Raw genomic sequence first — 27807 nt, 5'->3', positions numbered from 1 at the left:
TGTAGAGTTTTGAAGCCAGATCTCCCTGGTCCTGGTCCAACGCTCTTAACCCAAGGATGGGGTCAAGGGATAATGGGAGTTGGGTCCAACAACATATGGAGAGCCACAGGTTCTCTATCCGTGCTCTAACCAACACTGCACATGGGTGTCTGATCACCAAATTACAGTGAAATTAACCAAGTGGGGGGTGGGGACAATGCTTCCAGCCAAGTGACTGTTATATTAGAACACCTTCCCAAAGAAATCCTTTGTGCTTGCCAGCCAGCCAATTTGTTTTTCATGTTGTCCTCAAGAGTATAATGTAGAAACATTACTTATCCTCAACAAAGATTAAGGGAAACTAAAGGGTCCCTGTTACTCAATAATCCCTTCTAAGTACTTAATCAATGATAATTTAATTAGCAAAAAGTTTCAGGAGGTCAAATAAAGCTGTTTCTAGTAGCACCTTAGAGACCAACTGAGTTTGTTCTTGGTATGAGCTTTCGTGTGCATGCACACTTCTTCAGATACCAACACTGCTACCCACCTGTAACTCAAATAAAGCTGTTACTTTCACATTACTTGGAAACAAATGGTACTGCCATCTCCGCTTCAGGAACACCACACAAACACAGGCATTTCAGAATGTCAAATGAACACATAGGCCTGAAGGGTGCCAGTCATACCTTAAACATTCCTGATAGGATTATAGGCCAATGCAATGCCTTTAAGTATCCTCTGCTGCTAGGGTTTTTGAATAATTATGCTATCTGCATTCCCCCCCACCGTATTTGTTTATTGTTCTTTTAGTTATTTTTTCTGGTTAGCCAGTTTCAACTTTTTAGAAAAGGCAGGATGTGCATGTTTAAACCAAAAAAAATAAAGAAGTATCAGATAACGCATAATGCACATTCAGTGACTTCATAAACACTTGTTATCACTATTAAACTTTTCCAGATGGTTTAAAGGAGGGGGGGAGTTAGACATGATCCCATGCATGCCAACCCTGATCTAGAGGCTGCCACACCATAACTAGCCATATTTAATAAATGGAAGGGATAATCCACTCACTTTCTTTTCCCCCCTTTTAAAATGAAGCAATGATAAGGGGGAGGGGTAGTTTTGAAGAAGTCTGTATCCCTCCCTGCCCACTGCCCTGCTTTATAAAGAGCTACTTCACCACTGCCATGATTACATTTTATAGAAAGGGAGCGCTCTGCCTGATTATAAAACATGTATAATAGTCACAGAGGTCCTGGCCTCAAAGTATTGCCTAGTGGGTGCAATAGGATCACTCCGAAAGCCACTTGCATTCGAGAGGCACAGCAGGACACCAATGGAAGAAATTACACTATTGTAAGCTGCTGTTAGGGTAACCCTTGCTCACGTAGGATTCTGCCGGGACAAGTATCTCAAAATACTCAGGTCTAAACCATTTGGGACTTTAAAAAGATCAAAACCAGCACTTTGAATTGAGCCCAGAAGCTAATTAGTAACTCAATGAAAAACAGAAAATTGGAATGACATGTTTGACCTATGTGCCCAAATCAACAACCTGTTAGCTTCATACTGGATCAACTACAATTTCCAACCAGTCTTTAGATGCAGCTCATAACAGTAATCCAATTCAGATGCAACAAGGGGACAAATTCACTTGTGTTATGTCACCAAAAGCCATCTCTGAAGCTATAAAATAATGCATGTAGCAATAAAAGCATTACCTTTTTGAAAAGTCGCCCAGAATCTTCACTGACTTGAACAAACCGAGGGATGATGTTGTTCAGGTAGATGTCACTTAAGGTGGTGTGGTCCCTGCTCTCCCGCTTCACCTGGTTTAAAAGGAGGTTCCAGCAATTGACAGGTGAAAGAACATTCTGATCCTTCCTGCAGGGAAAGCAGAACCAAAGTATTATTTTTATCCTCGTCTTTTTCCATAGGAGAGGCAAAGGTGATGCAATACAATATACTGAACTTTTCTAATGTACCATTGTATAGTAGTAATGTATATGTACTATGAAACATTGAAGTTTTCAAAATACAAAAATTGAGGCAATTATCAGGAATCGAAGCACAACTTTTACAACAATTTACAATTCCAGATGCTGGAAACTATCAGAGGGGAGATTGCTTTTGTGCTGATGTTGTGATCCCTGGCTTCTCACAGGCATCTGGATGGCCAATGTAAGAAAGGCTACTGTATTTGTATGTTCTTATGTACACAACCTGCTGCTGCCATGAGTGCTGGAAGACCACTCCCTACTGCAAGGCTCATTTCCACCTGGCCTAGGGGGAGGAGCACAGACTCACCCTGAACAGCTAAAAGGCTCCTGGGAGTCCAATGGGACATTGCTAGAACAACTCTTGGGTTGGGGCAACTGGCTAAAATGTTTTAAAAGTTTTAAACGGTTCTAATTTTGGTTCCTCTGTTTCATTGCTGTCAGGATCCTCAAGTGGTTGCTCACAAGTAAAGACAAAGTCAGTCTTGTCTTTGAACCATTTTATTGTGCAAGGCTATTTACCGTGCAGAGCTACTGAGAAACATGACTGCCTAGTCGCTAGATGAATCCAGAAGTGCCTGTCTCTGGCTGCGACCCCAGCATAGGAATTTCGGGATCCTAAAAGCCCACCTTCCCGGTATTTTGACACCCCCCCCCCCCGCACAGTTCAGGCGACAGAAGTGGCATCTTCCCCTCTGAACGGGTCTGCCGAACGGTGCTGGGTCTCTGAGCAGCCTCCTGGAGCCCGCACTCCACCTGGCTGCCTGAGGATAACTCCTCCTCCCCAGGGGAAGTACTGGAAGACTCGCCGTATCACTGGCTAAGAGTGGCTGGGGCTGCCTGTACCCACCCAGACTCTGTCTGGCAGCAGAGGGCAGCTCCCTGACCATTTTTGTTAGGTTGTTGTTGGCTAAATGTTTAGTTGAAGTTGGCGGTTACTTTAATTTGGGTATAACTGTAAACTGTCATTATTGTTATTGGTTTTTATTGATTTATTGGCTTGTTTGTTGCTTGTATAAGGTATCTTGTTTTGTAATGTTTGGTGTTTTGTTGTTTTATATGTTGTAAGCCACCCAGAGTGGCTAGGGAAACTCAGCCTGATGGGCATGAGATAGATATAGATGATAGATAGATACAGATATACTGTATATAGATATAAAACCTCTTTAAAGACTATTGTTCTTTGTTATTCATACATCATTTTTCACCAGAAAGGTCTTAAATTAGTTCCCAGTGATGATAAAACCCAACGTAAGATTGCACTGTAAGCCACTAAACCCTGCAAAATTAAGCCAAATAAGATAAAAATACAATAAAATTTAAAATATTGTTTCATTCTGTTTCAGAATGATCATCTTCAGGGTGAAGTATCGCTAAAGCTTCTGATGGCTTTGCCAGCAATCTCTTTCCACCAATCTGTACAAACCAGATTTCAACAAGATCATATCCGCAAATCAACCCTAGTATAGAAACATTAGATGACATGCTGAGAGAAAGTTACAATTCTGCTACTTGAGGACCTTGTGAACTGTAGCCTTCCAGAAACTTAATGTTCAATATCAGGGAACAGAAAGCAGGGCGGTAACTTTCTCGGAACAATGACCACAATCACTTCTTCTCAGAGCAGCCACGAGGTGCATCTCACGACAGGATGTTTAACAAATGCTCAGTAACTCACCATTTATCCTGACAGCAAAGTATTAATAAAAATAACAGGGCTTTTAAATACAACACACCATTGGCCTGTATAAATAAACAACTTCCCTGGGTTCTCTTAGGACACTAGTGTCACCCTATGATTCTCTTTCTTTGAAAGGAGAATGGCTGCACAGTACCTTACAATAATCTGTACTGAATTTTTTTAAAAAAGCTATAACATTGAAATAGATATAGTGTCAAAACCTCTCGCTCTATTCTCCTATATAGTAACATGTTCTCCTCATTGCTACAGCCTACAAAAAATATTAGCAGAAAAGCACACAAATGAAGATTAAGAAGAAGAAGAAGAAGAGTTTGGATTTGATATCCCGCTTTTCACTACCCGAAGGAGTCTCAAAGCGGCTAACATTCTCCTTTCCCTTCCTCCCCCACAACAAACACTCTGTGAGGTGAGTGGGGCTGAGAGACTTCAGAGAAGTGTGACTAGCCCAAGGTCACCCAGCAGCTGCATGTGGAGGAGTGGAGACGCGAACCCAGTTCCCCAGATAACGAGTCTACCGCTCTTAACCACTACACCACACTGGCTCTCTTTAGGGCTGCACTACACACTTATCTGGGAGCCCACTTAGACACTAGGTCAAGACCCTTTTAATTTTCAGTTACAAAAATTAAATGACGACAAAGCGAGGAAGAAGTCCAATCCTCTCCCATTTGCCATCACTTATTAGTGAGACAACCACAGTCATAGTGGGGATCGGATTCAGAACATGGTTTTTTTTGGCCCCAACTGGCCAAAAGTCCATAGTCCACCCTTGCATCCATGGATTATCAGAGGTGCAATTCACAGCAGGGGCCAAGCAGCAGCCAGGGGTGAATGCTGTCTATAATGGAGTCCAGTGATATCTTCTCCCCAAGGTGCTTAAGACAAAATCAAACACAAGACTGCATATTCTGTGTTCCTCTCACCCATCAAAATTCTGTACAAATGAAGCCTCAGTTCATTGATGGGGTTGCATTATGCAAAGTTAGTAAGTGTATATTGCAACATTTTCTATCTTTCTTTCAAGAGAAGTTTTTTCATCCACTCTAATATAATATATATTATATTCTCTCCATGCCCTGCATGATTATCTTGTCACCTCTGACTTGCTTTCTCTCTAAACTAAAAAGTCCCAAATGCCGAAACCTTTTCTCACACAGGCAAGTCGTTCCATCCCCTTAATCATTTGGGAGCTCTATTCCTGTCCCTTGGAAAGGCCCAAGGCAGGTCCAGCCAGGCCCAGTCATTCAAGGTCTTCTGTGCCATCATAAGGGCGAAAAGCTCACTTTTCTAAAATTAAAGCAGAGGTTTGAAAGATGCCATTTTATGCACGCACAGCAAATGTGTAGAAAACACATAACCCTGTAAGTAGGCAAAGAAAAATGGGCAGGGAGAACTCAGTGTAAAAGGCAGGAGGAACTGACGAGGGTAAAGGAGTAGCTAGACGGTAGACAACAGGGATGAAGGGCTGCTAAAAGTAAAAAAAAAAAAAAGGAGCAAATGGGGTCTGCGATGCAGGGCACATCAGGGGACTCTGTAGCAGACTTGGAATAATCCAGGGATTAAGGGGATATTTGTAGTGCTGAAAGAACAGCCTCTGCTTTTGGATTCGTTCAGCAACTATAAGCAGGTGTTATAAAAATCACTGAAGAATACAGGATCTTTACTGGATTATTCCAAGGCAGCTACAATAAGTAGTTCAAGGCAATTATTTTTTCCAAAGGGTTATCTGAATGGTATGATCATCTCAGTTTTAAGTCTGTTTGGGGTTTAAATGTCTGTGCAAGCGGAGAATTTTTTGTACGCAAATGAGTTTGCTTTAATATCCAGAGAACCAGAACATACTTAGGATAATGTGCAATTGAAAGAGATTTTGATAAACCTATTAATATACTTTCTTATTGTTAGAATTATTATATTCAAACTCATCTTATTATTTCCTTAGTAAAGCAGAAACCTAGAATTAGCCATGATTTTGTAAATAATTAAGATAGAATCATAGAACTGTAGCATTCGAAGGGCCCTCAAGGGTCATTTAGTCCTACTTCCTGCAATGCAGGAATCTCAACTAGATCTTACATGACAGATGGCCATCCAACCTCTGCTTAAACAATAGGACACCTTTAGCTCTGCTTTATTTTCCCCTCTAGAAAGCAAAAAAGAGAAGAACATATATCAGGAGGCTGTGGGTTGTGAGGGGGAAAATCCATGTAGGGTGTTTAAGCATAAAATCCATATATTTTCAGCATCCTGAGACCTCATTTTGGATGCGCTTCAGTTTTTACGTTTTTCCTTCTCTTTCTTGAAAACCAACACATATGCAGTGGGGCCAGCACAGATGTAACTGTGAACTATGGGTTTAAGGATTTGGGTCACATGATTTCATACTTCCCTTTCCTCTCTGACTCACTAACAAGAAACTGCTCTTGGTTTCTCCTTCCGCATTTCCCATTCTGGTTTTGCAGCACTATCTGACTATTGGTAACTCTGGTTTGGGGTAGGCTAATCCTAAAATCCAATTCAGGATCTGGCCAAATCCTGCAGTCTATTCCTAATCCCAAACCATGAATAATGACAGAGGTCTACAAGTTTTCACTGGCCTTGCACACCAAGCCAAATAAATTAATAAAGTGCAGTCACTAGGCCACTTCCCCACCTGTCAAGTCCTTCTAGCTTTTATCAATAGGAAAGGCTTGGGTGGAACTGTGGACTGCTGGTTTGGCCCTTCATGACTAAGCCTCTCTGATGGCCTTGGCCATGCAGCTGCCAAACAGTCCTTGGCCATCCTCTCAGCTCTTGAGCTAGAGGGTTGTCAGGGATCTGCAACAGACAATTTTATTGGTCTAGCTTTGAAGTTGAGAGGAAAGTCAGCTATTCATCCCACTTTTTGGAGGGCTGTGTCGCACTTGGAGTGGCGAGCGAATATGCTGAAGCCTGTTTATAGGCAGGTTGTTCCTTCTCTGGAAGTTGTGGTCATCATCTGCTGTGGCTGCCATCTTTGTTATTCTACACATGTGCTAAATATACACATTTGTGCAAAGAGGGGCGTTTAAGGCTGCCTGCCAGCTGAAGAATGTTTTTTCTACACATACTACTTTGAAAAGATACTGCAACCTGTCTTGAACCTTGGAAATGTCAGCAACACAAACCATGGAGGAGGCTAGGTATTACAAACACAAGCTGTATACTGCCTTGCTAAAGCAAGAGCAGTAACTCAAATAATCGCAGGTGCGAAGGTCACTTACAAGTCTCAATGAACTGTGCCAGTGTGGTGTTGTGGTTAGAGTGCTAGACTAGAACCTGGGAGACAAGAGTTCAAATAATACTGTAGTTCAAAGCTTGGTGGGTGAGCTTAGGCCAGTCACTGCCTCTCAGCCTAGCCTACCTCACAGGGTTGTTGTGAGGCGAAAACTGAGTGGAGGTGAAGTATGTAAACCACCTTGAGCTCTGTAAAAGGAGCTGTCATCAGACACCTTCCCAGGAGATTGTACTTCTGATTTTCCAACTTGCCTAGATTACTTAGTTTCCTTTTATCATTTGTTTACATCCACTCTTTTTCCCACTGTATTGTGTAATACTTGGAAGGGACAATAATAAAAATATTGTTTTAAGCCACACTATGGCAGGAATGTTTCCAACAGCTGTAGAATTCACTTTAAAACTCATCTGGAATTAAAGAGAGGAGGGTGTTTCTCCCCGTGAAAGCAAGCCACACAAAATCCTCCCTTTAAAAACGGGAAAGGGGGTGGGAAGAGAACAGTTGGGCATCCAAATCAGAGGACACAATTATCAAACAGACCGATTCATCCTAAAGATCATGAGGATAGCTGGCAACACACACTTCCACTGGCGCACAGCCATGCTTTCTGGTAATACAGAAAGTATGAAACTCATTTGCGGGGTTGCCTTCTTTGCATACTGACAGGACACGCCACATGTAGGAGCCTCTGGCTCAAGAGAAGGAAAGAATCTTCCACAACTCAATATAGAAAGAACACCCAGGGAGTCTTCCCACTCCTGACTAAAAGCAGATAAAAGAGTGGGTAGCTGCCAATTCAACAATTACAAAACTATTACAAAAGACCATTGAGCACAGTGTTCTTGATTAGGGATCAAATATCCCCACCAGATATATATCAAATGTCCCAACTCAGCATTTTCACATGGTTCATCAGGAACCATTTGTGCTGCATGGGAAGCTATAGTGGGGGCATCGGCGGAGGATTTGGGAGAGGCAGAGAGCCCCTGCCCCATGTTCTGCTTCCAGGACAGGTTACAAGCAGGTCCAATGTGTACTGATGGCACCAGAAATCTAGCAGCAAAGGTGGACTAATTCTCAAGACCACACTATTTACAACTCAACTAGAACTGATATGATAAAGGGCAGGGGTAGATCACAACTCCTATCATCTACAATTCCCGTCCTGGCCTTGCTAGTTGGAGTTGATGGTTATTGGAGTCCAACGACATGTAGAGGACCACAGGTTCCCCACAGCTGGTATACTAGTGGACTAGGACCAATGACACCTGGGTTTAAATCCCTGCATGGCTGTGAAGCATATTGGGTGTTTATGGACTCATTACTCTCTCTCTCTCCCATTCTAATCCAACTCATAAGGTTACTATAATGATAGAGGGGCTTTTCAGAAGGGGGCTAAGGTAAACATGTATAAAGAACAACAAATAGTTTGCACCTCCTCTACTACATGCACAGAATAACCTCTACTACATGCACAGAATAATCAGCTTTTAAGCCAAGATTCATAATTCTTTTTCTGTGTATTTTACTTCATGTTGCAGCTTCTAGGATATATTTTCCACTGTGATGCAAATGTAGCACCATCTTCCTGATGGAGTAGGATGCAGTTCCAAAAAACAAATCCCTTATTCCATTGTCAGAAGATAACAGAAGTTTCCTGCCAGAAAAAAAACGCCGTTAACTTTCCTAGAAATGTTAGGAATACAGATTACTGTTGACTTCCATTGTTCTTTCCATAGACGGGGAGGGTGAAGCAAGGGGAGAGAGAGAGAGAAAGATTGGATCTGTAGTAAGAAACAGATTATAGTTTCATTTAAAGAACAAAACACAAGAATGGCACTTTCAAAGCAGCTGATCTGGCAGAGTTTCTTGCCCTGTGAAAAATATCACAGGAAATGACTGAAGTTTGCAATCTGGATTGTTTCAAGGTTCAGTGTGTAAGGGAAGTGAGAGAGCCAGGGTGAAGCAAAACTACTACTTAGCTTTGCTTGCCAAGGAAAGCCAGCACGTACAAGAGGGGAAAATGTTCACATTCCCTGGACTTGTGTATGTATGCTGCTACAACAGACAAAAGCCAACAAAAGGATCAAAAGGCGGCACTCCTCAAACTTGACAATAAGCTGGCTGGGACATACAAGCTCTTTCTTCTTATATAAAAATAGCAAGAGGTCTGCCAGTCTAATGGACTGTACTTATGCTACTCCATAAAGTTTACAGGCTTTGCATTTCTTTAGCCACCTGGCTATGCATTTTCATATGACACTGTGCTAGTGCAAAAGAGCTCGCAGGGGGTTATCTTACAGCAAGTGGTCGATCTGCTCCAATACAACCCTGGTCAGGATCTATTTTAGCTGCTGTAACATCATAGGCGGATTAAGCAGCCTGGGGCTATACAATCAAGAATTAAGGGACACTGGGGACACTTGGGAAACTGCCTATGCACTGTGGGCTTTCAAATACTACCCTCCTTGGTGCAAACTGAGCATTTAATATAATATATAAATAAAGTACCATGTTTTTCCATATATAAGACGCCCCCATGTATAAGACGCCCCATATTTTTGGAAACTAAGATTTAAGAAAATGGCCTCAGCACTATCCGTGTATAAGAGACGCTCCCTAATTTTTGACATAATTTATTAGGGGGGAAATACCTAGTCTTATACACAGAAAAATACAGTATGTATTAATATAATATAATATAATATAATATAATATAATATAATATAATATATAAAGTACTGACAAGCAAGTATTGTGTCCTGGACTCATTGAAGAAGGGGCAGGGTGCAAATGTACGGTAAATAGTACAATTGATACTACACATGGTAGCCTGAAATGCAGGCAGCATTTGATGTATCTCTGGCCATAAGAAGTGGTTGGAAGCTGTGCTCTGATTATGCTTCTGAAATTCTCAGGAATATGTTTCGAGCTCTTTAAACATTATTTGGGAAATCCATTAATATCCCCTAGAAAGGAGTTTTAGATAATATTTACAGATCAGAAACCTTTCCTTCAAAAACATCCAAAGAGCAGTTCTGTATTCCCATTGTGCTCTCAAATAACCTTTCTTTTCCCTTTGCAAAACATGCTATACATTTTAATAGCTTTAAAACATCACACACTAAAGCTGGAAGAAAGGAATATATTCCCCAACCCACACAAAGCAAGAATGAGGATGGCAAAAGTTTCATTCAAATTTCAACAAAACAAGAGGCACAGCATGGGAGTAAAGTTATAAAAATCACTCCTATTTGGGAAATAAAACAAGGCCCTGTTTAGGGAAGTTTTTAATGTGTGACATTTTAATGTATTTTAATCTTTGTTGGAAGCCGCCCAAAGTGGCTGGGGAAAACCCAGACGGATGGGCGGGGTACAAATAATAAATTATTGTTATTATTATTAATTATTAAGGCAGGATTTATTTATTTTAAAGCTCTCCAAGAACCCACAGAGCACTCACTGTCTCGTTTTTTGCCAGAGTTTTTAGGACAGAGTAGTGGTGGACTCTAGAGCTGAGCTTGTTTGGAACATCTTACCTCATGTGCCTTAAGGGATTTACATTGTATCTGATGATCTAATCAAAGAACGGGTTAGAACAAACAATGTTAACACTGACCTTGACACCAGATGTTCTGAGAATGCGACCTGTTAATAAAACCAGAATAACTTTGCACATACATAAATGGCATAACGAAGATTCAGAATGTCAGCATTAGCAGGTAAGGGAAATCATGCAGCTTCCTTGGGTCAAGGACACTAAAATGTGATGTCCTAAGTCCACCTTCTAGGGCAGTGTGTGCCATCTGGGACTGATGGGAACTGCAGTCCAAAGTTCAAAAGCTTGGCACAAGTTTGTGACCTTTTGGTTGACCCTAATTAAGCTAAAAAATAAAATAAAAAATCCTTCCAGTAGCACCTTAGAAACCAACTAAGTTTGTTAGTTGTATGAGCTTTCGTGTGCATGCACACTTTTTCAGATACCTAATTAATCTATTACCTAATTGTGGATTTCAGAGATTTTTCTTACGGACCAATACAGCTAACTTTACAACCACATCCCCACTCTGGCCCATTCACGAATGTTTCCAAAACAGCAAGTGGCCCGCACACTCCACTTCAGGCTAGAGACAGAACCAAGACTCTGTTAAATGTTGTACAGTCGTACCTTGGATCCCGGATGCCTTGCAAGTTGAACATTTTGGCTACCAAATGCTGCAAACCCGGAAGTGAGTGTTCCGGTTTGCAAACTTTCTTCGGAACCTGAACATCCAACGCAGCTTACGCAGCTTCCAGATTGGCTACAGGAATTTCCTGCAGGCAATCGGAAGCTGTGCCTTGATTTCCAAACGTTTTCAGAAAGGATTCCGTTCGACTTCCGAAGCACAACTTTGTTTCCAGAATGTCACTGAGGAACCGCTTTTGTTTCTTAGTCCTAACAGCCCTCAACGCAGTCTGAAAAGCCATTTTAGCACCCAGCAGAGACTAATCTAATTATGTCTGCACCACAACTGCTGGAATCCATTTTAATATTATTTCCATCTGCTGGTGTCATGCCAGCTTTCCCCTTCTCCTTACTTCTCCACCCTACCCCCCCTTTTTAACACCTGGCTTGAGTGAAGCTTTCTGGAAAGCTCCAAAGCTTATTTACTACTTTGTGACATTTTTGAAGGGTTGTTATAAAGGTATTGCCCTATTGCATGGGTGGCCAAGTCCCAAGAGACTGCTATCTACTCACAGTTATGAACTGGCAGTGATCTACCCCCTTTTGGGGGGTTCGGGTCAAAGTTGTTTTTTCAGGGAGGAGGTAAAATGTTGAGCTTTTTTTAGAGGAGCCACAGTTGTTCAGCTTCTTTGGGGGGAGCCAATGATCTACCAGTGATCTACCGCAAACGTCCAGTGATCTACTGGTAGATCATGATCTACCTGTTGGACATGCCTGCCCCATTGTATGCTTTCGATCCCTGCCCCCTGAAGGACCAAGCAGGCTATCTTTAGCTTCTGCAGGCATTCATCCTGAACACACAAGGGCAAAAAGTATGCAGGGGGCTGGCTTCACCCCCAATGTCCTCACATGCACTTGCCCCGTACCCTACACACCCACCCAAAGTTCATGTGTTTAGTCCAAGGGTTTGAAGAAGGCTTCTAAGTGTGTTTGGTTGAAAGCGCTGAGAGAAGCCTCCCTGTGATCAGAAACCCTGCATTATCAGGATTCCAGGCACTGAGGTAGCTTTAAAGCACGTCCATCCAGACTTCTTCAGATGCTCAGACTAAATATGTGAAAGGGTGCGGCAGCTGTAAACAGAGTCACTGGGGGTGGCATGCACACACTTCCCCCCTCTTGAGTTCATGAACTCCTGAAGAGGGCTTATGGTTCCCCATCCACCCTGGCATATCCAGTGTAAGTTAGGAAGGTGGAACAAGGCATCTATTTCAGTAGGCAGTCATATATTCCTGCAAGAAGCGTGATCTTCTTCCTCTACATGTGATATTTTGCCCAGGAATAAAGCTAGCAAAACATTTCCTCAAGAATGCCCTTCATGCCTCTGAGCCAAAGAACATTGTGACGTTGGAAAAACAGGTAGAGGAGTTTATTCACGGCCAGCCTCCCGAGCAGCAGCTTGTCATCATGGAAAGCTGGCACAGTAACATGTTTTTATTAAAAAGGAGAGGGAGGGAAAGAGAGCTTATTAGAAGAAACTACTGACATACCACAGTTTGTTTAAAGAAGATCTACCCCACCTTTGTACGATATGAAGTCCTCAGGGCAGCTTACCACTCTAATAGTTTGGGGCTGTTTTGTTTTATTTATTTAAAAAGCATTAACATAATATTAAAAGCAAGTAAAAAGCAAACAAGGGTAGTTACAGTAAAGGTCTTAAAGGCTTGGTCTAGTAGTAGCAATAAATAATAATAATAATAATAATAATAATAATAATAATAATAATAATAATATAATACCTAAATGACATAACCTAGTACCAAAAAGCTAACAATAGCTGTGCCAAGCAAACCTGTTTAGGGAGAGAATTGCTCCAAGACAACCTTTTTATGGAGGTCAAAGGTCTCTTTTCATCAAGATGCCCCCCCCCCGTTTTGGGGGGGCAGGGGCGGTAAAAACAACTAGTTCTCCTTTTGTTTCTTCTCAGCAGTTGCCACAAAGCTGGAGCTCCTCCTTACACCCAGTCCACCTGGACTGCCATACTAAGGCTCCACTTCCATATGTGAACTATGAAGACTTGCTCTCTCTTCCACATACGGCATAATGCTAGCTTCTCATGCCCTGCAACTGAATTCCCCAAACTGTCAAGATTTAATGAGCCAAACCAAGGCACACCACAGGCAATACCTAGAAAGTGCCCGCCACCAGAAAAGGAGGACTGAAATCACCATTCTCCAGTTCTTTAGAGTTGCTTCCCCAAGCCCTATGCCAACTGATACGGCTTAGATCAGTGTTTTTCAACCACTGTTCCGCGGCACACTAGTGTGCCGCGAGATGTTGCCTGGTGTGCCGTGGGAAAAATTGAAAAATTACTTTATATATAGTCAATATAGGCACAGAGTTAAATTTTTTAACATTTTCTAATGGTGGTGTGCCTCGTGATTTTTTTCATGAAACAAGTGTGCCTTTGCCCAAAAAAGGTTGAAAAACACTGGCTTAGATGACATGGTTCTCCCCACCCACCCCGCCAAAAAGAGAGAGTGTGTGTGCAAGAAGAGCACAGCATGAAAATCTCCTTTAAACCAAAGGAAAATATATGGACATTAAAGAGTTAAGAGAGACCATTCTCAGCTGTCCAAACTACTGCTCCACAACTCACAAAGCTATTCCAAAGTGGTGCATAGCAGAAATACCAAGGGCCCACAGAAATATGGCAAGTAGAACCACTGGTGTCTGGTGGCGCCAGATTGCATGTTGACATACCGCATGAGGTTACACATGAAAGGCCATAGGGCAGGAGGGGGGAATATGATCAAGCACAGCACCATTCTAATTTCTGTCTGGGACTGTCACCTCAGCCAGTCCACGCCCAAATCTCAGCCTCACGCAGTCGGGACACATGTCTTGGGTACTTTAGATATTGCATTGTAACCATGAGGGCTCCCCTCAACCCCTATTTAATCCAGGAACAATAAGGCCGGCTTTCTTGTTTTTGCACACTTCATCTCAAAGAGATTTTACAAAATAAACAGACTATTTACATATTTTTTTATTTAACACAGGCTGCTCAGCACCGAGAAGCAACTGCAGAGATAAGGACTAACCCTACAGTAAAGAGATCACAATCTGAAAGAGACAGACAAGACAGACAGGATATTCTGGGAAAGAGAAGAGCAGAGGTGGAGGTTAAAAAAAGGGGTTTTGCTTTCATAAAAATTAAAAACTCACTCAATGATAGCCATGCATACACAAGAACTGTCACTTATAACTGGAGGGTGATTGCCTCTGATGGGAATTTCATGGAAGGGAAGCTAATAGCATTTCTAACTAAAACTACAAAGGAATTTAAGCACCACTAAATGCTGCTACTGTACCATGCAAGCTGACTTTTGCTGTGAAAGTGGTGAATGCTCTGATTTAGATTTATGACCACCCAAGGAGAAGGCTTCAAACGTGCAGTGCTCAAAAGGGATCCCTTCATGTAGATCAAACATCGACTCCAATTCATTACTTCTGGTTGGATATTATTGCTCCAATGCCTCAGTGTGAAAAGGATTAAAGGATGATATTTCCCCAAAGACCGGAGCTGGTTCAGCTATACAGGGTTGCTTGTGCTCAAATACAAATACTTCCCCTCTCCAAAAAAATAATCAGCATAGGCTCGTGAAGTTTGGTAAGAAGACCCATTTTGAAACTTGTTTAAAAAACATTAGCTTGCTGCTAATGCCTGCTTTCCAAACAATGGTGCTAAACCAGGAAGCAAAGCCGAGGGGAAGAGAGAGAAGTTCGGGCTTCTGCTTTCGGCTCAGTTGGTAGAGCACAGGACTCTTAATCTCAGGGTCATGGGTTCGAGTCCCACACTGCGCAAAAGATTCCTGCATTGCAGGGGGCTGGAATAGATGACCCCTGTGGTCCCTTCCAACTCTCCAATTCTATGATTCTAAGTATGTCAAAATAAGAGGCAATATTTTTGGCACAACCATTTCTGGTTTTGTGTGACAAATTTGTTGTTGTTTAGTCATTTAGTCGTGTCCGACTCTTTGTGACACCATGGACCAGAGCACGCCAGGCACTCCTGTCTTCCACTGCCTCCCACAGTTTGGTCAGACTCATGTTGGTAGCTTCTAGAACACTGTCCAACCATCTCGTCCTCTGTCGTCCCCTTCTCCTTGTGCCCTTAATCTTTCCCAACATCAGGGTCTTTTCCAGGGAGTCTTTACTTCTCATGAGGTGGCCAAAGTATTGGAGCCTCGGCTTCAGGATCTGTCCTTCCAGTGATCACTCAGGCCTGATTTCCTTAAGAATGGATAGGTCTGATCTTCTTGCAGTCCATGGGACTCTCAAGAGTCTCCTCCAGCACCATAATTCAAAAGACACATTACCTAGCCCAGATCTCAGCTGCAGTTAACAGTGACAAGTTCACCAATGTAGGTAAAAGTGCCCACAACCGTCAAGATATAAGCATGTTGTTGTAACACAAAGTATTCTGATGACTTGTTACTAATGGAATCATTTCAGTCAGTGGCATACAACTAGCTTTCATTATTCAAAAAACTCAGGTAAGGGTTGAAACAAAAAGGTTCCTGTTCGCTTTCCAATGAACAACTGCATAAATGTTGCAAATAGATGGAGCTATGGAAATTTTAATAATCCAAGATGTAATGCAAGCCTTTGACATTGACTCTTAAGTTATGTGTTCAGCAATGATGGGGATTGTCTGCCTGTGGCAAGAGGGTCAGAGGTTAACACATTATACCTCAGGCAGGAAGTAGGACAGGGGTTACACTACCTGATAAGCTATTCTGGACCAGCACGGCTGCCTGTTAAACTAGTTTACAGACCCAATTTACAGGTTTGATGTTAAGAAGTAGGATTTCAACCATTTACAGAACAATTCTATACTTGTATAGTACACTTAGAAGAAAGTCCCATTTAATTCAGTGAGGATTATTCCCGGGTATAGGATTATACTCTTAAGCACCCTGGTGAACTTTCCAATCAGAACTTTACTCATCCTCTGAAGGCTTTCAAAATTTATGTTGAAACGGAAAGTATCTGAACATTTGCAGGACAAAATCAACCGGCATTCCTAGTGTTTTGATTTACAAAACAGGTCCACTGAGTCACTGTTGAGTAATTCAAACAAAGGCTAGGGGGTAAAGCAGGTCTCTCAAAACCATATATGCCAAATACACTCCTAGGATCATGGGGAGGAAAGGAAAAGTTCTGAATACTTTAACACGCCCGCTTACCATATTTAAAATACAAACACACACACAAGATAAAAGACGGCACTTAAGAGGTTGATATTAATTTTTCAAATCTAATGACTGATATTTAGAAGTTTGGCCCTCAGTAGCTTGCAATGAGATTTACGGTAAGTACTAAAATACAACAGCTTTTAGATTTAATTCCCAGATCTTAACATCTGTTACAAGATGAAAGTACTTAGGAAATGGAATATCAAAAAGATATTTCTAACTAAAACTAGTTATAAACAATCACAATAAAAAGGTAAATAGACATTATTTACCTTTTTATTGTGATTGTTTATAATCCACCCCACCACTGAACATACCCAGACACAAGATAGAGGATATCAAACAAAATGTAACATGCAACAATAAAACTACAATAAAATCTTTAATAAAAACTTCAATATACTTCTTTTTCTTGCTGTGATTAATCAATGTTATCATTAATGGCATCTTTTTATATTAAATATATGCATCCTTTTTTGTATTAAAATATTCAATAAATCCATTTCATCGCTAATGGCATGCTGAAATTTAACAAGCCACACCCTCCACAGTACAAGTTCACTTATGAAAATGCCCAAAGCGTAACAGAATTTTCAAGGTTTAGCACTGTTTTCATATACAAGGCTTATTTCTTTCAAACAACTTAAAATCATAATGCACTCTTTATTCTAATTATATACTTTTAAGATTTTCAAGCAGTGGTGATCTTTAGGCTCATTTCCCTCACACCTCAAGTCCTTAAAAAAAAAACAACTAACCACAATCACCACCCAATATTCTAGTTGTGAACATCTGTTGTTTACAAGTGCTCAGGCTTGTTCTGAAGGCTGCCAGGCTTGTTCTGCATCCTCTTCAGGACACAGGCAGCCAAAAAGTCGCCTGAACTTCATGCTGGGATGTCCTGGCTGTTCTGATAGTTAGAAGTTGACAATTGCTGCTTAGCATCTCACTTCCGAAGATTATCCTCATTTTCTAAAGCCATTTTATCATCCTGTCTTGAAATAGGCTGCAGTGTTACTTTTGTTTAGCTGCTTGGTAAGATATGGCAGAGAATATGCTTTTTATACAGACTGTCCAAAGGCCCCCTGGCAGGTAAAGTTAAAGGAACTCAAGCAAGCAGACCTAGAAAAGTCTCTCACCCAGGCAACACAGAGCTGCTGACAGTATCATCACCGCCACCCACCAACCAAAGAATACCAGGATAGCAAACAACAAACTACAAAAATAATTAAAGTAAAAACAAACATCCTCACAACTACTAATTTCAAAGTTGCCAGAAACAATGTATTTCAACCACCATGTGCCCCAGTGAACAGGAATGCTTTAAAATTCCACCTAAACATTAACATTGAGGGAGGGAGACACACACCTCACCAGGAAAAATGTTGCACAAATGGGAGAGTCCTATCAAGAAGGCTCTGTCATAACAACCCAGCAGCCTCCAGAGACTCCCCTGTAGACTGTAAGATCTGAGGTGCTTGATACTGGTGGAGGTGCTCTTTTGGATATATGGGTGCCAAGCCATTTAGGGCAAATATTAACAGCTTGAGTTGGGCATGGTAGCTCACTAGGAGCCACACACAGTGCTTTCAGGACTTGTGACCTGTGGTCCCATTGGGCTAAACCATTCACTAACCTGTACTAGCTGCAGATTCCAGACAGGAGGACCTCTGAAGCTGGACTTTCCCAGTCCGGGAATAGCCATAGCTAGTGGACCAGCTTGAGCTGGGCATACCGGTAATTACTCCTAGCCACAGAGGCCACTTGGACAGATATGAGATCAATGAGTCCTCCCAGGCTATGAACATATTCCTTCAGGGGGAGTGCAGCCATTCCCAAAACATCATCTACCTAATTCCCTGATATGAGAGCTGACTACCCAAGAGCACCTCCATCTTTACAGGATTCAGTTTCGCTTTCTTGGCCCCAATCCAGCCCATCACTGCTTCCAGGCATCAGTCCAACACCCCCACAGTCTCTCCTGATTCAGATGGAATGCGCAGATAGCGCTGCATATCATCAGTATACTGGTGACACCACGCTTCTCCGTGAAAACAAATGTAATTAAGCATTTTGGAGGTTGAGCAGGCCATAGGTGTAATTTTGCAAGACAATGTATAGCTATAACGGAGGTAATTTGGCAGTATAAATGATAGAACATATCAAGAGTTACAAATGTCAGGAAAAAGTTGCTTCACTGTAGGACATTCAATTCTCTAATCTTCATATAGGTAGTTCATTATTTTTTTTTTATTATTATTATTATTATTATTATTATTATTATTATTTAGGATGCAGTTGCGCGGGAAGCCAGAAGTGGGCCTCATCCCTGAAATCTATGTTGAACTCTCCCTTTAGCACATGCAAGCTCCTGATTCAACTACCACTCAACTACAGGCAGAAGGGCGTACCGGTAATAGACTTGCCAATAAGAGCATTGTTAGCATTGGATCCTTCCATGCCACATAGCTCCTGCTTAGGCAGTAAGAGAAAACAGTAGCATCAGAAGCTTCCCCTGCAGGTAAATCCATTGTTCTGCATCCATTGCAGAAAGTTTGAGACTTGGAGCCAGATTTCAAACCATCTGCTACCCTGAAATAGTTCTGCTAAAGATTAAATTCTCTTGGGGCTTCCAAAATGTTTGATTCAAAGCTTCAGTTTGAGGCCTCAGTGTCTGTTTTCCTGCACATTTAGCAGCACCATGACGAATTCAATGTTCTTCTCCCTTCACGTCAAAGAAAAAGTAGCTTATTTATATATCATGGCTGCAGGTGCCTGAGCTCTTCTAATGTCTTATTGGACCTCTGTGGTAGACACAGAATAAACAAAGCTTCTCTGATTTCCATTCCTATAGCAGCTCATGGACAGGGGGAAACTAAGTTTCTGGAGCCATTTTGGGTAAAGTAAACCTGTTACAAAGGGGCTGACAGGTTCCATACCTTCCTTTCAAGGTAGGACAAACTTGGAGGTGACCTTTGTGTTATTTACTCACACATACACTCCACACTGTGGAAAGGTTGGCCTGAACATGTGTGAAATCGGTAGAGACAGATCCGAGTTAGCTCCCTTTTAGTAACCACATAGCATTAGAAACCCCAACTGTGATTGAGAGTCGATTTGAGACTGTGAATAAGTAAAGCTGTTTAATCTACACCACATTTTTAATTCAGGATGTGTGATTAAAGGATTCAAGATAAAGAAGTAAGAGATATCAGAAACTGCAAAAAAGAAAATGAAGCAGTAATTTTTTTTTACTAATCCGTCCTCTAATATAGTCCCTACATTATTAGTTTTATGGCTTACATAAGCTGCAGCAGCATCCTTCTTACATGCAGTTGGATGCACAGGACCTGCTGAGGCAAGAGAGACAAACAACCCCATTTTAAAGTTGAGCTTCAAGGGGACAATGGCAGTTGCTGGAGTGAGTGGGGGAACCATCCATTAAAAAGGGGAAATGGAAGTGTGGGGGGCCAGCATGTTGTCTGAATCCCAAGGGCCATAAATCATGTCATTCATTGGAAACAGGAAAGGAGAGAGGTAAATTGGGGAGATTGCCCTTTTGGTCCCCTGTCAAATGGGCCTATTAACAGGTGAAGAACATCCTTGTGAGTGTTCATATACTGCACAATGCCTACATGTGTTGCTTGCTCTGCCCTTCCAGAAGAAGAGTTTTAAAGACATGAAAAAAATTCAAGAGAGACAGAAAGATGCTGCTATTCTCACAAAATTTTGTAAGAATTGCAGCACAGGCCTTCAAGTGCCATCTCTCTTGTTTCAAACTAGAGGCTTTTGTGGAACGCCATGGGTGACAGACAGATGGCAGGTGACACAAACAGCTGAGATGGAAAGTAGAGGCCTTTGAAGGGTCTCAGACTGATCTTCAGATGAGATTCCTGAGTAGCAAGAAAGAACATGACTTACAGTTACAAGCATTTCAGAAATCCATATTAGGGGAATACCTTTAAATTGGCCAACCATATATATGTTTTATATATATATAAATTTTATATATAGTGTGCAAGTGTTTTGCATTCTCCTAAGCTCTTCATCAGGCTAGACAGTAACATAAAGTGAAGTGGGAGAGGAGAGAGAAATTGTCACACCGTATGGTAAGGAGAGCCTGACTAGCAGGTATTGCTATTAGGTATTGCCCTGAGATGAATTCTGGTATTGTTTTTTTATAGTGAAACACAGCTACGTTTCATTCAGCTTGGAATATACTGAATTTAGCCATTAAACAGCAGAATTGGAAGAAGAGAATCTTCTATCACCTGAAGATAAAACTTGATTCTCTGAGGGAACATTTCCTCCAGCTGTTAGGTAAAGTTACCAAATTTGCTTCTATTGACGTTTATGCACACCACCAAAAATTAATATCTACCTGTTGTTGTTGATCGTATACCACCTTATTTTCTCCCTATTTTCTTTTTATTACTGTTTTCTACCTATGATGGAAATTCTATGTCTTACCCAAAAGTAAAGGGACAGACTTGGGATAACAGTTGGTTTTTGTAATTCTAGTGTTGAGGAATCAGTCTTTGCTATTTTTCTCCTTCCCCCGAAGGCTTTGGTGCAACCTGATACCTGTGTGGCACATAAAGGAGTTTCATCTGAATGCCTGCTACTTCCCTTCCCATTCTGCATTAAGATTCATACCAGATATAGACTCATGGCATCATCACCAGCGGTTTTTCTCCCTGCCCCAACTTTGCTTTGCTTACCTCCTACCCTAGTGAAAAGTTCTGCAGCACTCAAAAGTTTGCATGCTATTTTGTGATACTTCAGTAGGCCTATCAAAAAAAAAAAAACATTGCACTAATACAGATTTGGCTAATACAGATTTTGGAGTTCTTCTTATGAGCCAACATGTCTACCTTTACTCTTTGTACAACTTGGACGATCACCAGTGTCGAAGCAATGATTCTTTAACATGAACTTTGTTGGACTGGCCATGTTGTTTGGACACCTGATTTATCATCTTCCAAAGCAACTACTCCCAACTTAAGAAGGGAAAGCAAAATACCAGAGGACAACAAAAGAGGTTTAAAGACGCTCTCAAGGCAAATCTTTAAAAATGTAGTATAACCACTGGTAACTTGGAAACCCTGACCTGCAAGCGCTCCAATTGGAGAACAGCCTTTACCAAAGGTGTCATGGACTTTGAAGAAGCAGAAACTCAGGGCGAAAAGGAGAAACGTGCTAAGAGGAAGGCACGTTTGGCAAACCCTCACCATGATCAACTCCCGCCCGTAAACCTAGGTCCCCACTGTGTAAAGACATGTGGATCCAGAATTGGCCTCCACAGTCACTTACGGACTCATTGTTAAGACTGTGTTCATGGAAGACAATCTTACTCGGCTACGAGTGATCACCAAAAAAGATGAAGAAGAGACAACTTGGAACATTTCAAAGCTGCAAACAGTGATATTATCCTATAATCACCACTGGCTGGGGAAAAATTGATCACACCACTGCAAAAAAAAGGTAGCTTAAAAGCCGCTGAGGCCAGCAGGGAAACCACCAAAATAACATCTATAAGATGCAAACACTAAAACAGGAAAAGCTGCTCGTGATAGAATTCTGGTCTCCAACAACCTACTGGTATGAATATTACCCCAAAACACAGGTTTCATGGGTTGTGAAAATTTTGCTGCAGGGATGGATGAGAATCAGTGCTAGGCAACTGGTTATTTCCATAACTGAAAAGGTTGTGTACTCCAAATTAGAACAACAGATCATATTCACCATTTTATCTACTTTTGATACTCATCACGCTTCAGGCTATAATCATATGAGAAAACAAGATACTCTACTTTAACAAACAAAATTTCACCCATGAACAGAAAGAAAAAAGTAATCTGCTACAACTGTTCCCCAACACTTCTGAGTAACACACACTGCAGCATCAATTAAAAGCCTGCTGGCTTGCTTAACAACTTCCATATCAAATGTTCAACTGAAACACCCAACAGAAGGAAAGCAGCAGCTATAGGCAAAATGTCTCTAATGAGAGAGCATTTCCACAAGGGAAATTTGACACCATCATTAAACAGAAGTTTATTCTTGCACTTATCACTGGAAAAACCTGGGGGTTGTGCATTTGGACTATGCAAGAACTAACAACTTACCCAAAACTGAAATTTCTCTTTAATGGCACACAGAGTGCAGATCTAAAGCATTTTAAAGCCTCCCGCTGTTGATGGAAAATGGCAGACAAAAAAATGTTCAAGACACAATTATAGTTATATAAATATGAGAAGGACACTTACAACTCTCTTTATTGGCTATGCTTAGGGGATCAGGCTTTGGTAGTGATGTAGTGCAGTATTCGTCTTAATGAGGATGTTTGCATTAAGTATCAGTTAGAAGGAGAACAAAAGGTGAACCACTTCAAAGCTGTATAAAAAGGAAGCCAAAGGGTGAAAAGTTAATGGCTTTCAGAGGAAGGCTTTCTAGTAAAAAGGAAGGTTGCATCTCCCATCACAGCCAAACCGTATTCCCAAACACAGCAATTAAATCGACTAATAAAAACAAAGCATTCTAATCCCTCAATGGTTGGAAATTAAACAAACTGAATTTAAGATGGAGGCTCATCCAGATGGATCTTTTCTCCCGGGGAACAGGCTGAGTATTCTGGAGCAGATATTATTGTGATCCCAACACTGATTTTACATCAAGCTGCCATCCCAGCTGCTATCCCAACAACAGAATTTGACAGGCTTCACACATTGTCAAGATATGCAGCAGAAGTCAGGAAGGTCCCCACCCCCACCCTGTAGTTCAACATAGAAAATAAGCGGGGCTTTTTCCCTTTTCCAGAGATGGGCATCTTGTCCATCTGAAAGTAATACTAGATCTCATACTGAGCCAGAAAGCCATGTCTAATTTACACATCATTTGCATATCTTGCATGGCATTCCCATGAGTCTTGAAGCTGCAAAACTACAAGAGGTTGGCTGCATATATTCTGCCACAAAACGTATCATGAATTTGGCATTCATAAAATGTGAGAAACTTGCAACCCCGGGATCAAAATTTTTGCTAGGGATATTTTAGAAGCGGGGAAGTTTAGCACATTAACATCTGTTAGATTGAGTTCTCTTGGATGCCTCCATGTTTCTGTTCTTTTAAACAATTCTATGCTATCGCACGGGTGGAGCTGTGGGTTAAACCACAGAGCCTAGGGCTTGCTGGCCATAAGGTCGGCGGTTCGAATCCCTGCAACGGGGTGAGCTCCCGTTGTTTGGTCCCAGCTCCTGCCAACCTAGCAGTTTGAAAGCACATCAAAGTGCAAGTAGATAAATGGGTACTGTTCCGATGGGAAGGTAAACGGTGTTTCCGTGCGCTGCTCTGGTTCGCCAGAAGCGGCTTTGTCATGCTGGCCACATGACCCGGAAGCTGTACGCCGGCTCCCTCGGCCAGTAATGCGAGATGAGCGTCGCAACCCCAGAGTGGTCCGTGACTGGACCTAATGGTCAGGGGTCCCTTTACCTTTTATGCTATCACATGTTCATACATATCTCTGAAAATGTATGTGCTAGGAACATTTTAAGATGAAAATAAAGTTTCTAGGATAAGAACATTGAGACGCAACAGAAGCACCTTCGCCATGTGGTGGAGTCCATGGGCAATACATTTCCATTCTGTTCCAAAATACAGGCAGATTAGCAGGGATAGGCAGATTAGCAGGGATATTGCTCAATGGAATGAAAGATTAGTGCATTTGCACAGAGTATCTTGGCCACCTTTAAGTGTGCAAAGCAAACAAGCTCCAAGTCTTGAGAGGATACATGGTATTAGAAACCAGGTTTTTATTCAAATATCAAGTTTTAAAATGAAGCACATAACTCACCAGAGCCATGGAGCTATGGGATAAAAGATCATGTCCTACTGAGACAATGAAAATGCAGAGGACTGTCCCATTTGGCTCATAGTTTTGGAGCAGTTCCCTTTAAAAGCACCATCTTCAAGTGCATACACATAGCTCCAAAAATAAATGTTGCTGGCAGAGGAAGGAAGAATAAATCATGGTCACGTATACTCCCTAAAATCTCACTTATGACTTTAATACAATAGCATTTTCTCTTTTTCTTTATCCCCTCGCCACTCAAACTGTGTGGCTGTCAGACATAGATGGTGACCCACTCTGACTGCTGTCCTTCAGGCCTGAAGGATGGCACTATACTGAGCCCCCTTCTTTTGACACTGATGTCAAACAGCCTTCCATTCATTTCCAGAGGATTCGCAATCCTTATCCATTCTCAAAGCCAATATAAGCAGCAGGAACGGCTCATTTCCTCTTCTCCTTTTGCACATCCCGTCATTGCCGCCAGTGATTATCATAACAGAGAATGGGAGACGCCCCTGCTAGCAACCCATGGCAAATACCATGGTGGGAAATGCTGGTGCTGCTTGCATGTGTGAAACCTCTCACGGGCATCAAAGCTGAAACAATTCAAATAAAGTCACAGCAGCCACAGTTCACAAAGATCAGCAACAAGCTACAGTGGCACAGCTTTAGGAAGAATCCTTACATCCCAGTGACCACACTTTATACTGACAAACACCAGTTATGTGTTAGATATGCATCCTCCACTTTAACATACAAAGAGGAGGGAAGGAAGCAGTAACAGAGGACATAAAAGTACCAGATTTCACAGGAGACTATGCATCTTCCCACTGTGCAAGCAACCAAGAGATGAGCACAAGTGCTGTGATGCTGCAGAAATCACATACGCTGACACAACACATTCGAGTGCCCCACCCTCCCAAACTAAATCTGGAAGGAGGAGCAGGATAAAAACTACTGTTCAGCATTTGCATTACAGGAAAAAACCAGACAGGAAGAAGAAATGCACCACGTACTTTGTTATACACATTCATTCATTCATAAATAGATAGGTTTCCATGTTATTTGTTTGTTTGTTTTACCCCCTCCCTTGTGCAAGAAAGAACACTTTACTTGAACTGCTGGTCTTTGGTGCTCCTTGTTTTTGCCAGAAATCGTTCAGCTAGCTTCTCCAAGTTCCTGGAGTAATCCATCTCGATCTCAGCCTTTTTGCGGAAAAAATCCTGCAGGTCCTGGAGCAGCTGGACTCTAAGCTCACATTGCTGATCAAGACATTTCAGTTGTTCAATAAGCTGGGCTCGGATCTCTGTAAAACAAAGGGGGAAGGGGAGTGTTACAACAGATGCTTAAAAAGAGCATAAAATATAACAAGATGTCTGGTGGTCATTGTGCTAGAACATTGGTTAAAACTAAGCAGGAATAAGGTAAGAAACTGCCTAAGAGAGCCATGTCAACAACTCTGAGCTACCTAAAGAAGAGCCAAAATCTTACAATCATATAGTGTAGTACTGGATAGTGTTATATATAAGTATATAATTGGAGGCAGTGCTAGAAACTGGGATAGAGAAGCTAGGAGCCAAATGGCTCCTGGGACCTCGATTGTAAGCACCCAAACAGAATGTCTAGCTGTCATTTGGGAGAGGGGGGGAGGTTGGCAACACTTTTTTATTATTTTGATAAGCAATTCACATAAGTGACACAATGTTAATATCACATTTTTAACAGAAAATGTTGATACATGTTTAATTTGGTGTTTACAATAAAAATATTGGTACCATACTTCAGTTTTCAAAATACTCTACTCTTTATTGTTAAACTCGAGGTTTCAAAGCACATACATTTCAGTAATCCTTGAGTGACACCCAGACGCAAAAAAATGGCACCCAGACTTTTTGAGGTGCTTGCAAATGGAGAATCTTTAGAAACGAAATGCGCCTGGTGCCCTGCTAATTTCGAACCCTGGCTGGAGGACCTGGATTTCAAACCAATTCGGAATACACATTGGATAGCCTTAGCTAACACACACAGGGCCTAAGCTGGATAGCTCAGTTGGTCAGAGCATGCTGCTGATAATGCCAAAGTTGCAGGTTCGATCCCCATATGGGACAGCTGCATATTCCTGCATTGCAGGGGGTTGGACTAGATGATCCTTAGGGTCCCTTCCAACTGTGATTCTATACTTCAATGTGGTTCTCTAACATTTCATGTCCTGCATGGAGAGTGACAGGAAATGCAGTTCATGGAGAGATTTTTAATCTCCCAAACCATTGGTGACAAAATAAATCCATTCCACCCTGCAATTATGAGGGTCCCCGTTGGGAGTACCCATAGGAGTGTCTTTTCCACCCCAAAGCCTAACTTTAGCAAAGGAGACAATTTTCACTGCTGTTTGGCAAGAATGAAAGAGTTAAGCCCTCCCACTCCATTCCCAAATAAAATCACTCTGTCCATAATTATATTTTTAAAAGAACACACACAATATAATCAGGAATAATGCAATTAGCATCATGTGTACTTTAGCCCGACTGTGTAACCCACTTCACAAGGCTACTGAGAATGAAAATGTGATAGTCCTATGTATGCTGCCCTTCACTCTTTGGAGGAAGAGCAGGATATGAATGCTATAAATATTATGTACAAGCCAGTTAGTAAAATCAAGGCTAAAATTGCTCCCCATGCCTCTCACTTCATCTCTGGCCTCTAACCAACCTCAATGTCAGCAAAACCTCTCCATGATTAACTGTGCCTGTAGACAGAAAAATAACTATAATTGTATTTTGGACACTGTGGCCAAGGGATAACAAAGCAACTTGGAATCCAATACAGTTCACTTACAAGGAAGGCTTTTACTGCTGAAGATTCTATCAATCAGCAGTGTCAAGGGCACATTTGGCATCCCAACGAAGCGGTCATTGTCCAAAAATGTACTGAATTTCTCTAGATAAGGGCCACAGGGCTGGCTAATGCAGAAATTCCCTGCTGTTAGCTCAAATTCCCTCCAGAGACTCTCCATCAAATTCCTTTGCAGGCTATTCCTAGGGCAAAACCAAAGCACTGATCGTGCCGGGCATTCCCAGAAGACACCAATTTGGGATTATTCAATTAGTTGCTGGGACTCCAGCTGCGCCACTGCAATTAAATGCAGCACATCAAATTGAGAATACTTTGCCTTTGGAAGGTCCAACTGATTTGCATTCCCAATTGGAAAAGGTCACAAGACAGTTTCATTTTTCATGAAAAGGATGTCTTTGGGCAAAATTTTCAGGCAGATTCCTTTCGCCTGCACAAAGAGCAGTTTTAGCATAGATGACACGGCTGTTAATATACCATTTTTACTACTTGGGCAGATAAATGTTTTATTAAGACCACCCAATGTTTGAAGTAGTCTTTGGAAGTATAAAACTATATATTTCTGACCTATGGGAAAGCTAAACATGTGGCATGACATCTGGCAAGTAAAAGTACCATTCTCAGTTATTATATCAAACCCCACCAACCTACGGCCTTTGGCTACAGAGCTATTAAATAAGTTGGTTGCAGATCCATTAATAACGCCTCTGCCTCAGCTCCCTAAATGCCCAACAAAATGATCAGCTATGCA

At 41.6% G+C, this 27807-nt stretch overlaps 1 protein-coding gene across 4 annotated transcripts in view; it reads right to left on the bottom strand.

The window, feature by feature from the left end:
• The window catches only part of SRGAP2 (SLIT-ROBO Rho GTPase activating protein 2), a 192917-nt gene that overhangs the window by 107942 nt on the left and 57168 nt on the right, over positions 1-27807 (bottom strand). For all 4 annotated transcript variants that reach the window (XM_033152860.1, XM_033152862.1, XM_033152863.1 and 1 more), the window contains exons 3-4: positions 25320-25512; positions 1701-1863 (exon numbers count right to left, since the gene is read on the bottom strand). In XM_033152860.1, coding sequence (XP_033008751.1) covers positions 1701-1863; positions 25320-25512 — 356 coding nt within the window. The remainder of the gene's footprint in view (positions 1-1700; positions 1864-25319; positions 25513-27807) is intronic.

The sequence above is a fragment of the Lacerta agilis genome, chromosome 6, assembly GCF_009819535.1.
Source record: "Lacerta agilis isolate rLacAgi1 chromosome 6, rLacAgi1.pri, whole genome shotgun sequence".
Classification (NCBI taxonomy): domain Eukaryota; kingdom Metazoa; phylum Chordata; class Lepidosauria; order Squamata; family Lacertidae; genus Lacerta; species Lacerta agilis.
The sequence above is the reverse complement of the archived record's forward strand: the minus strand, read 5'-3'. Positions and strand labels throughout refer to the sequence as shown.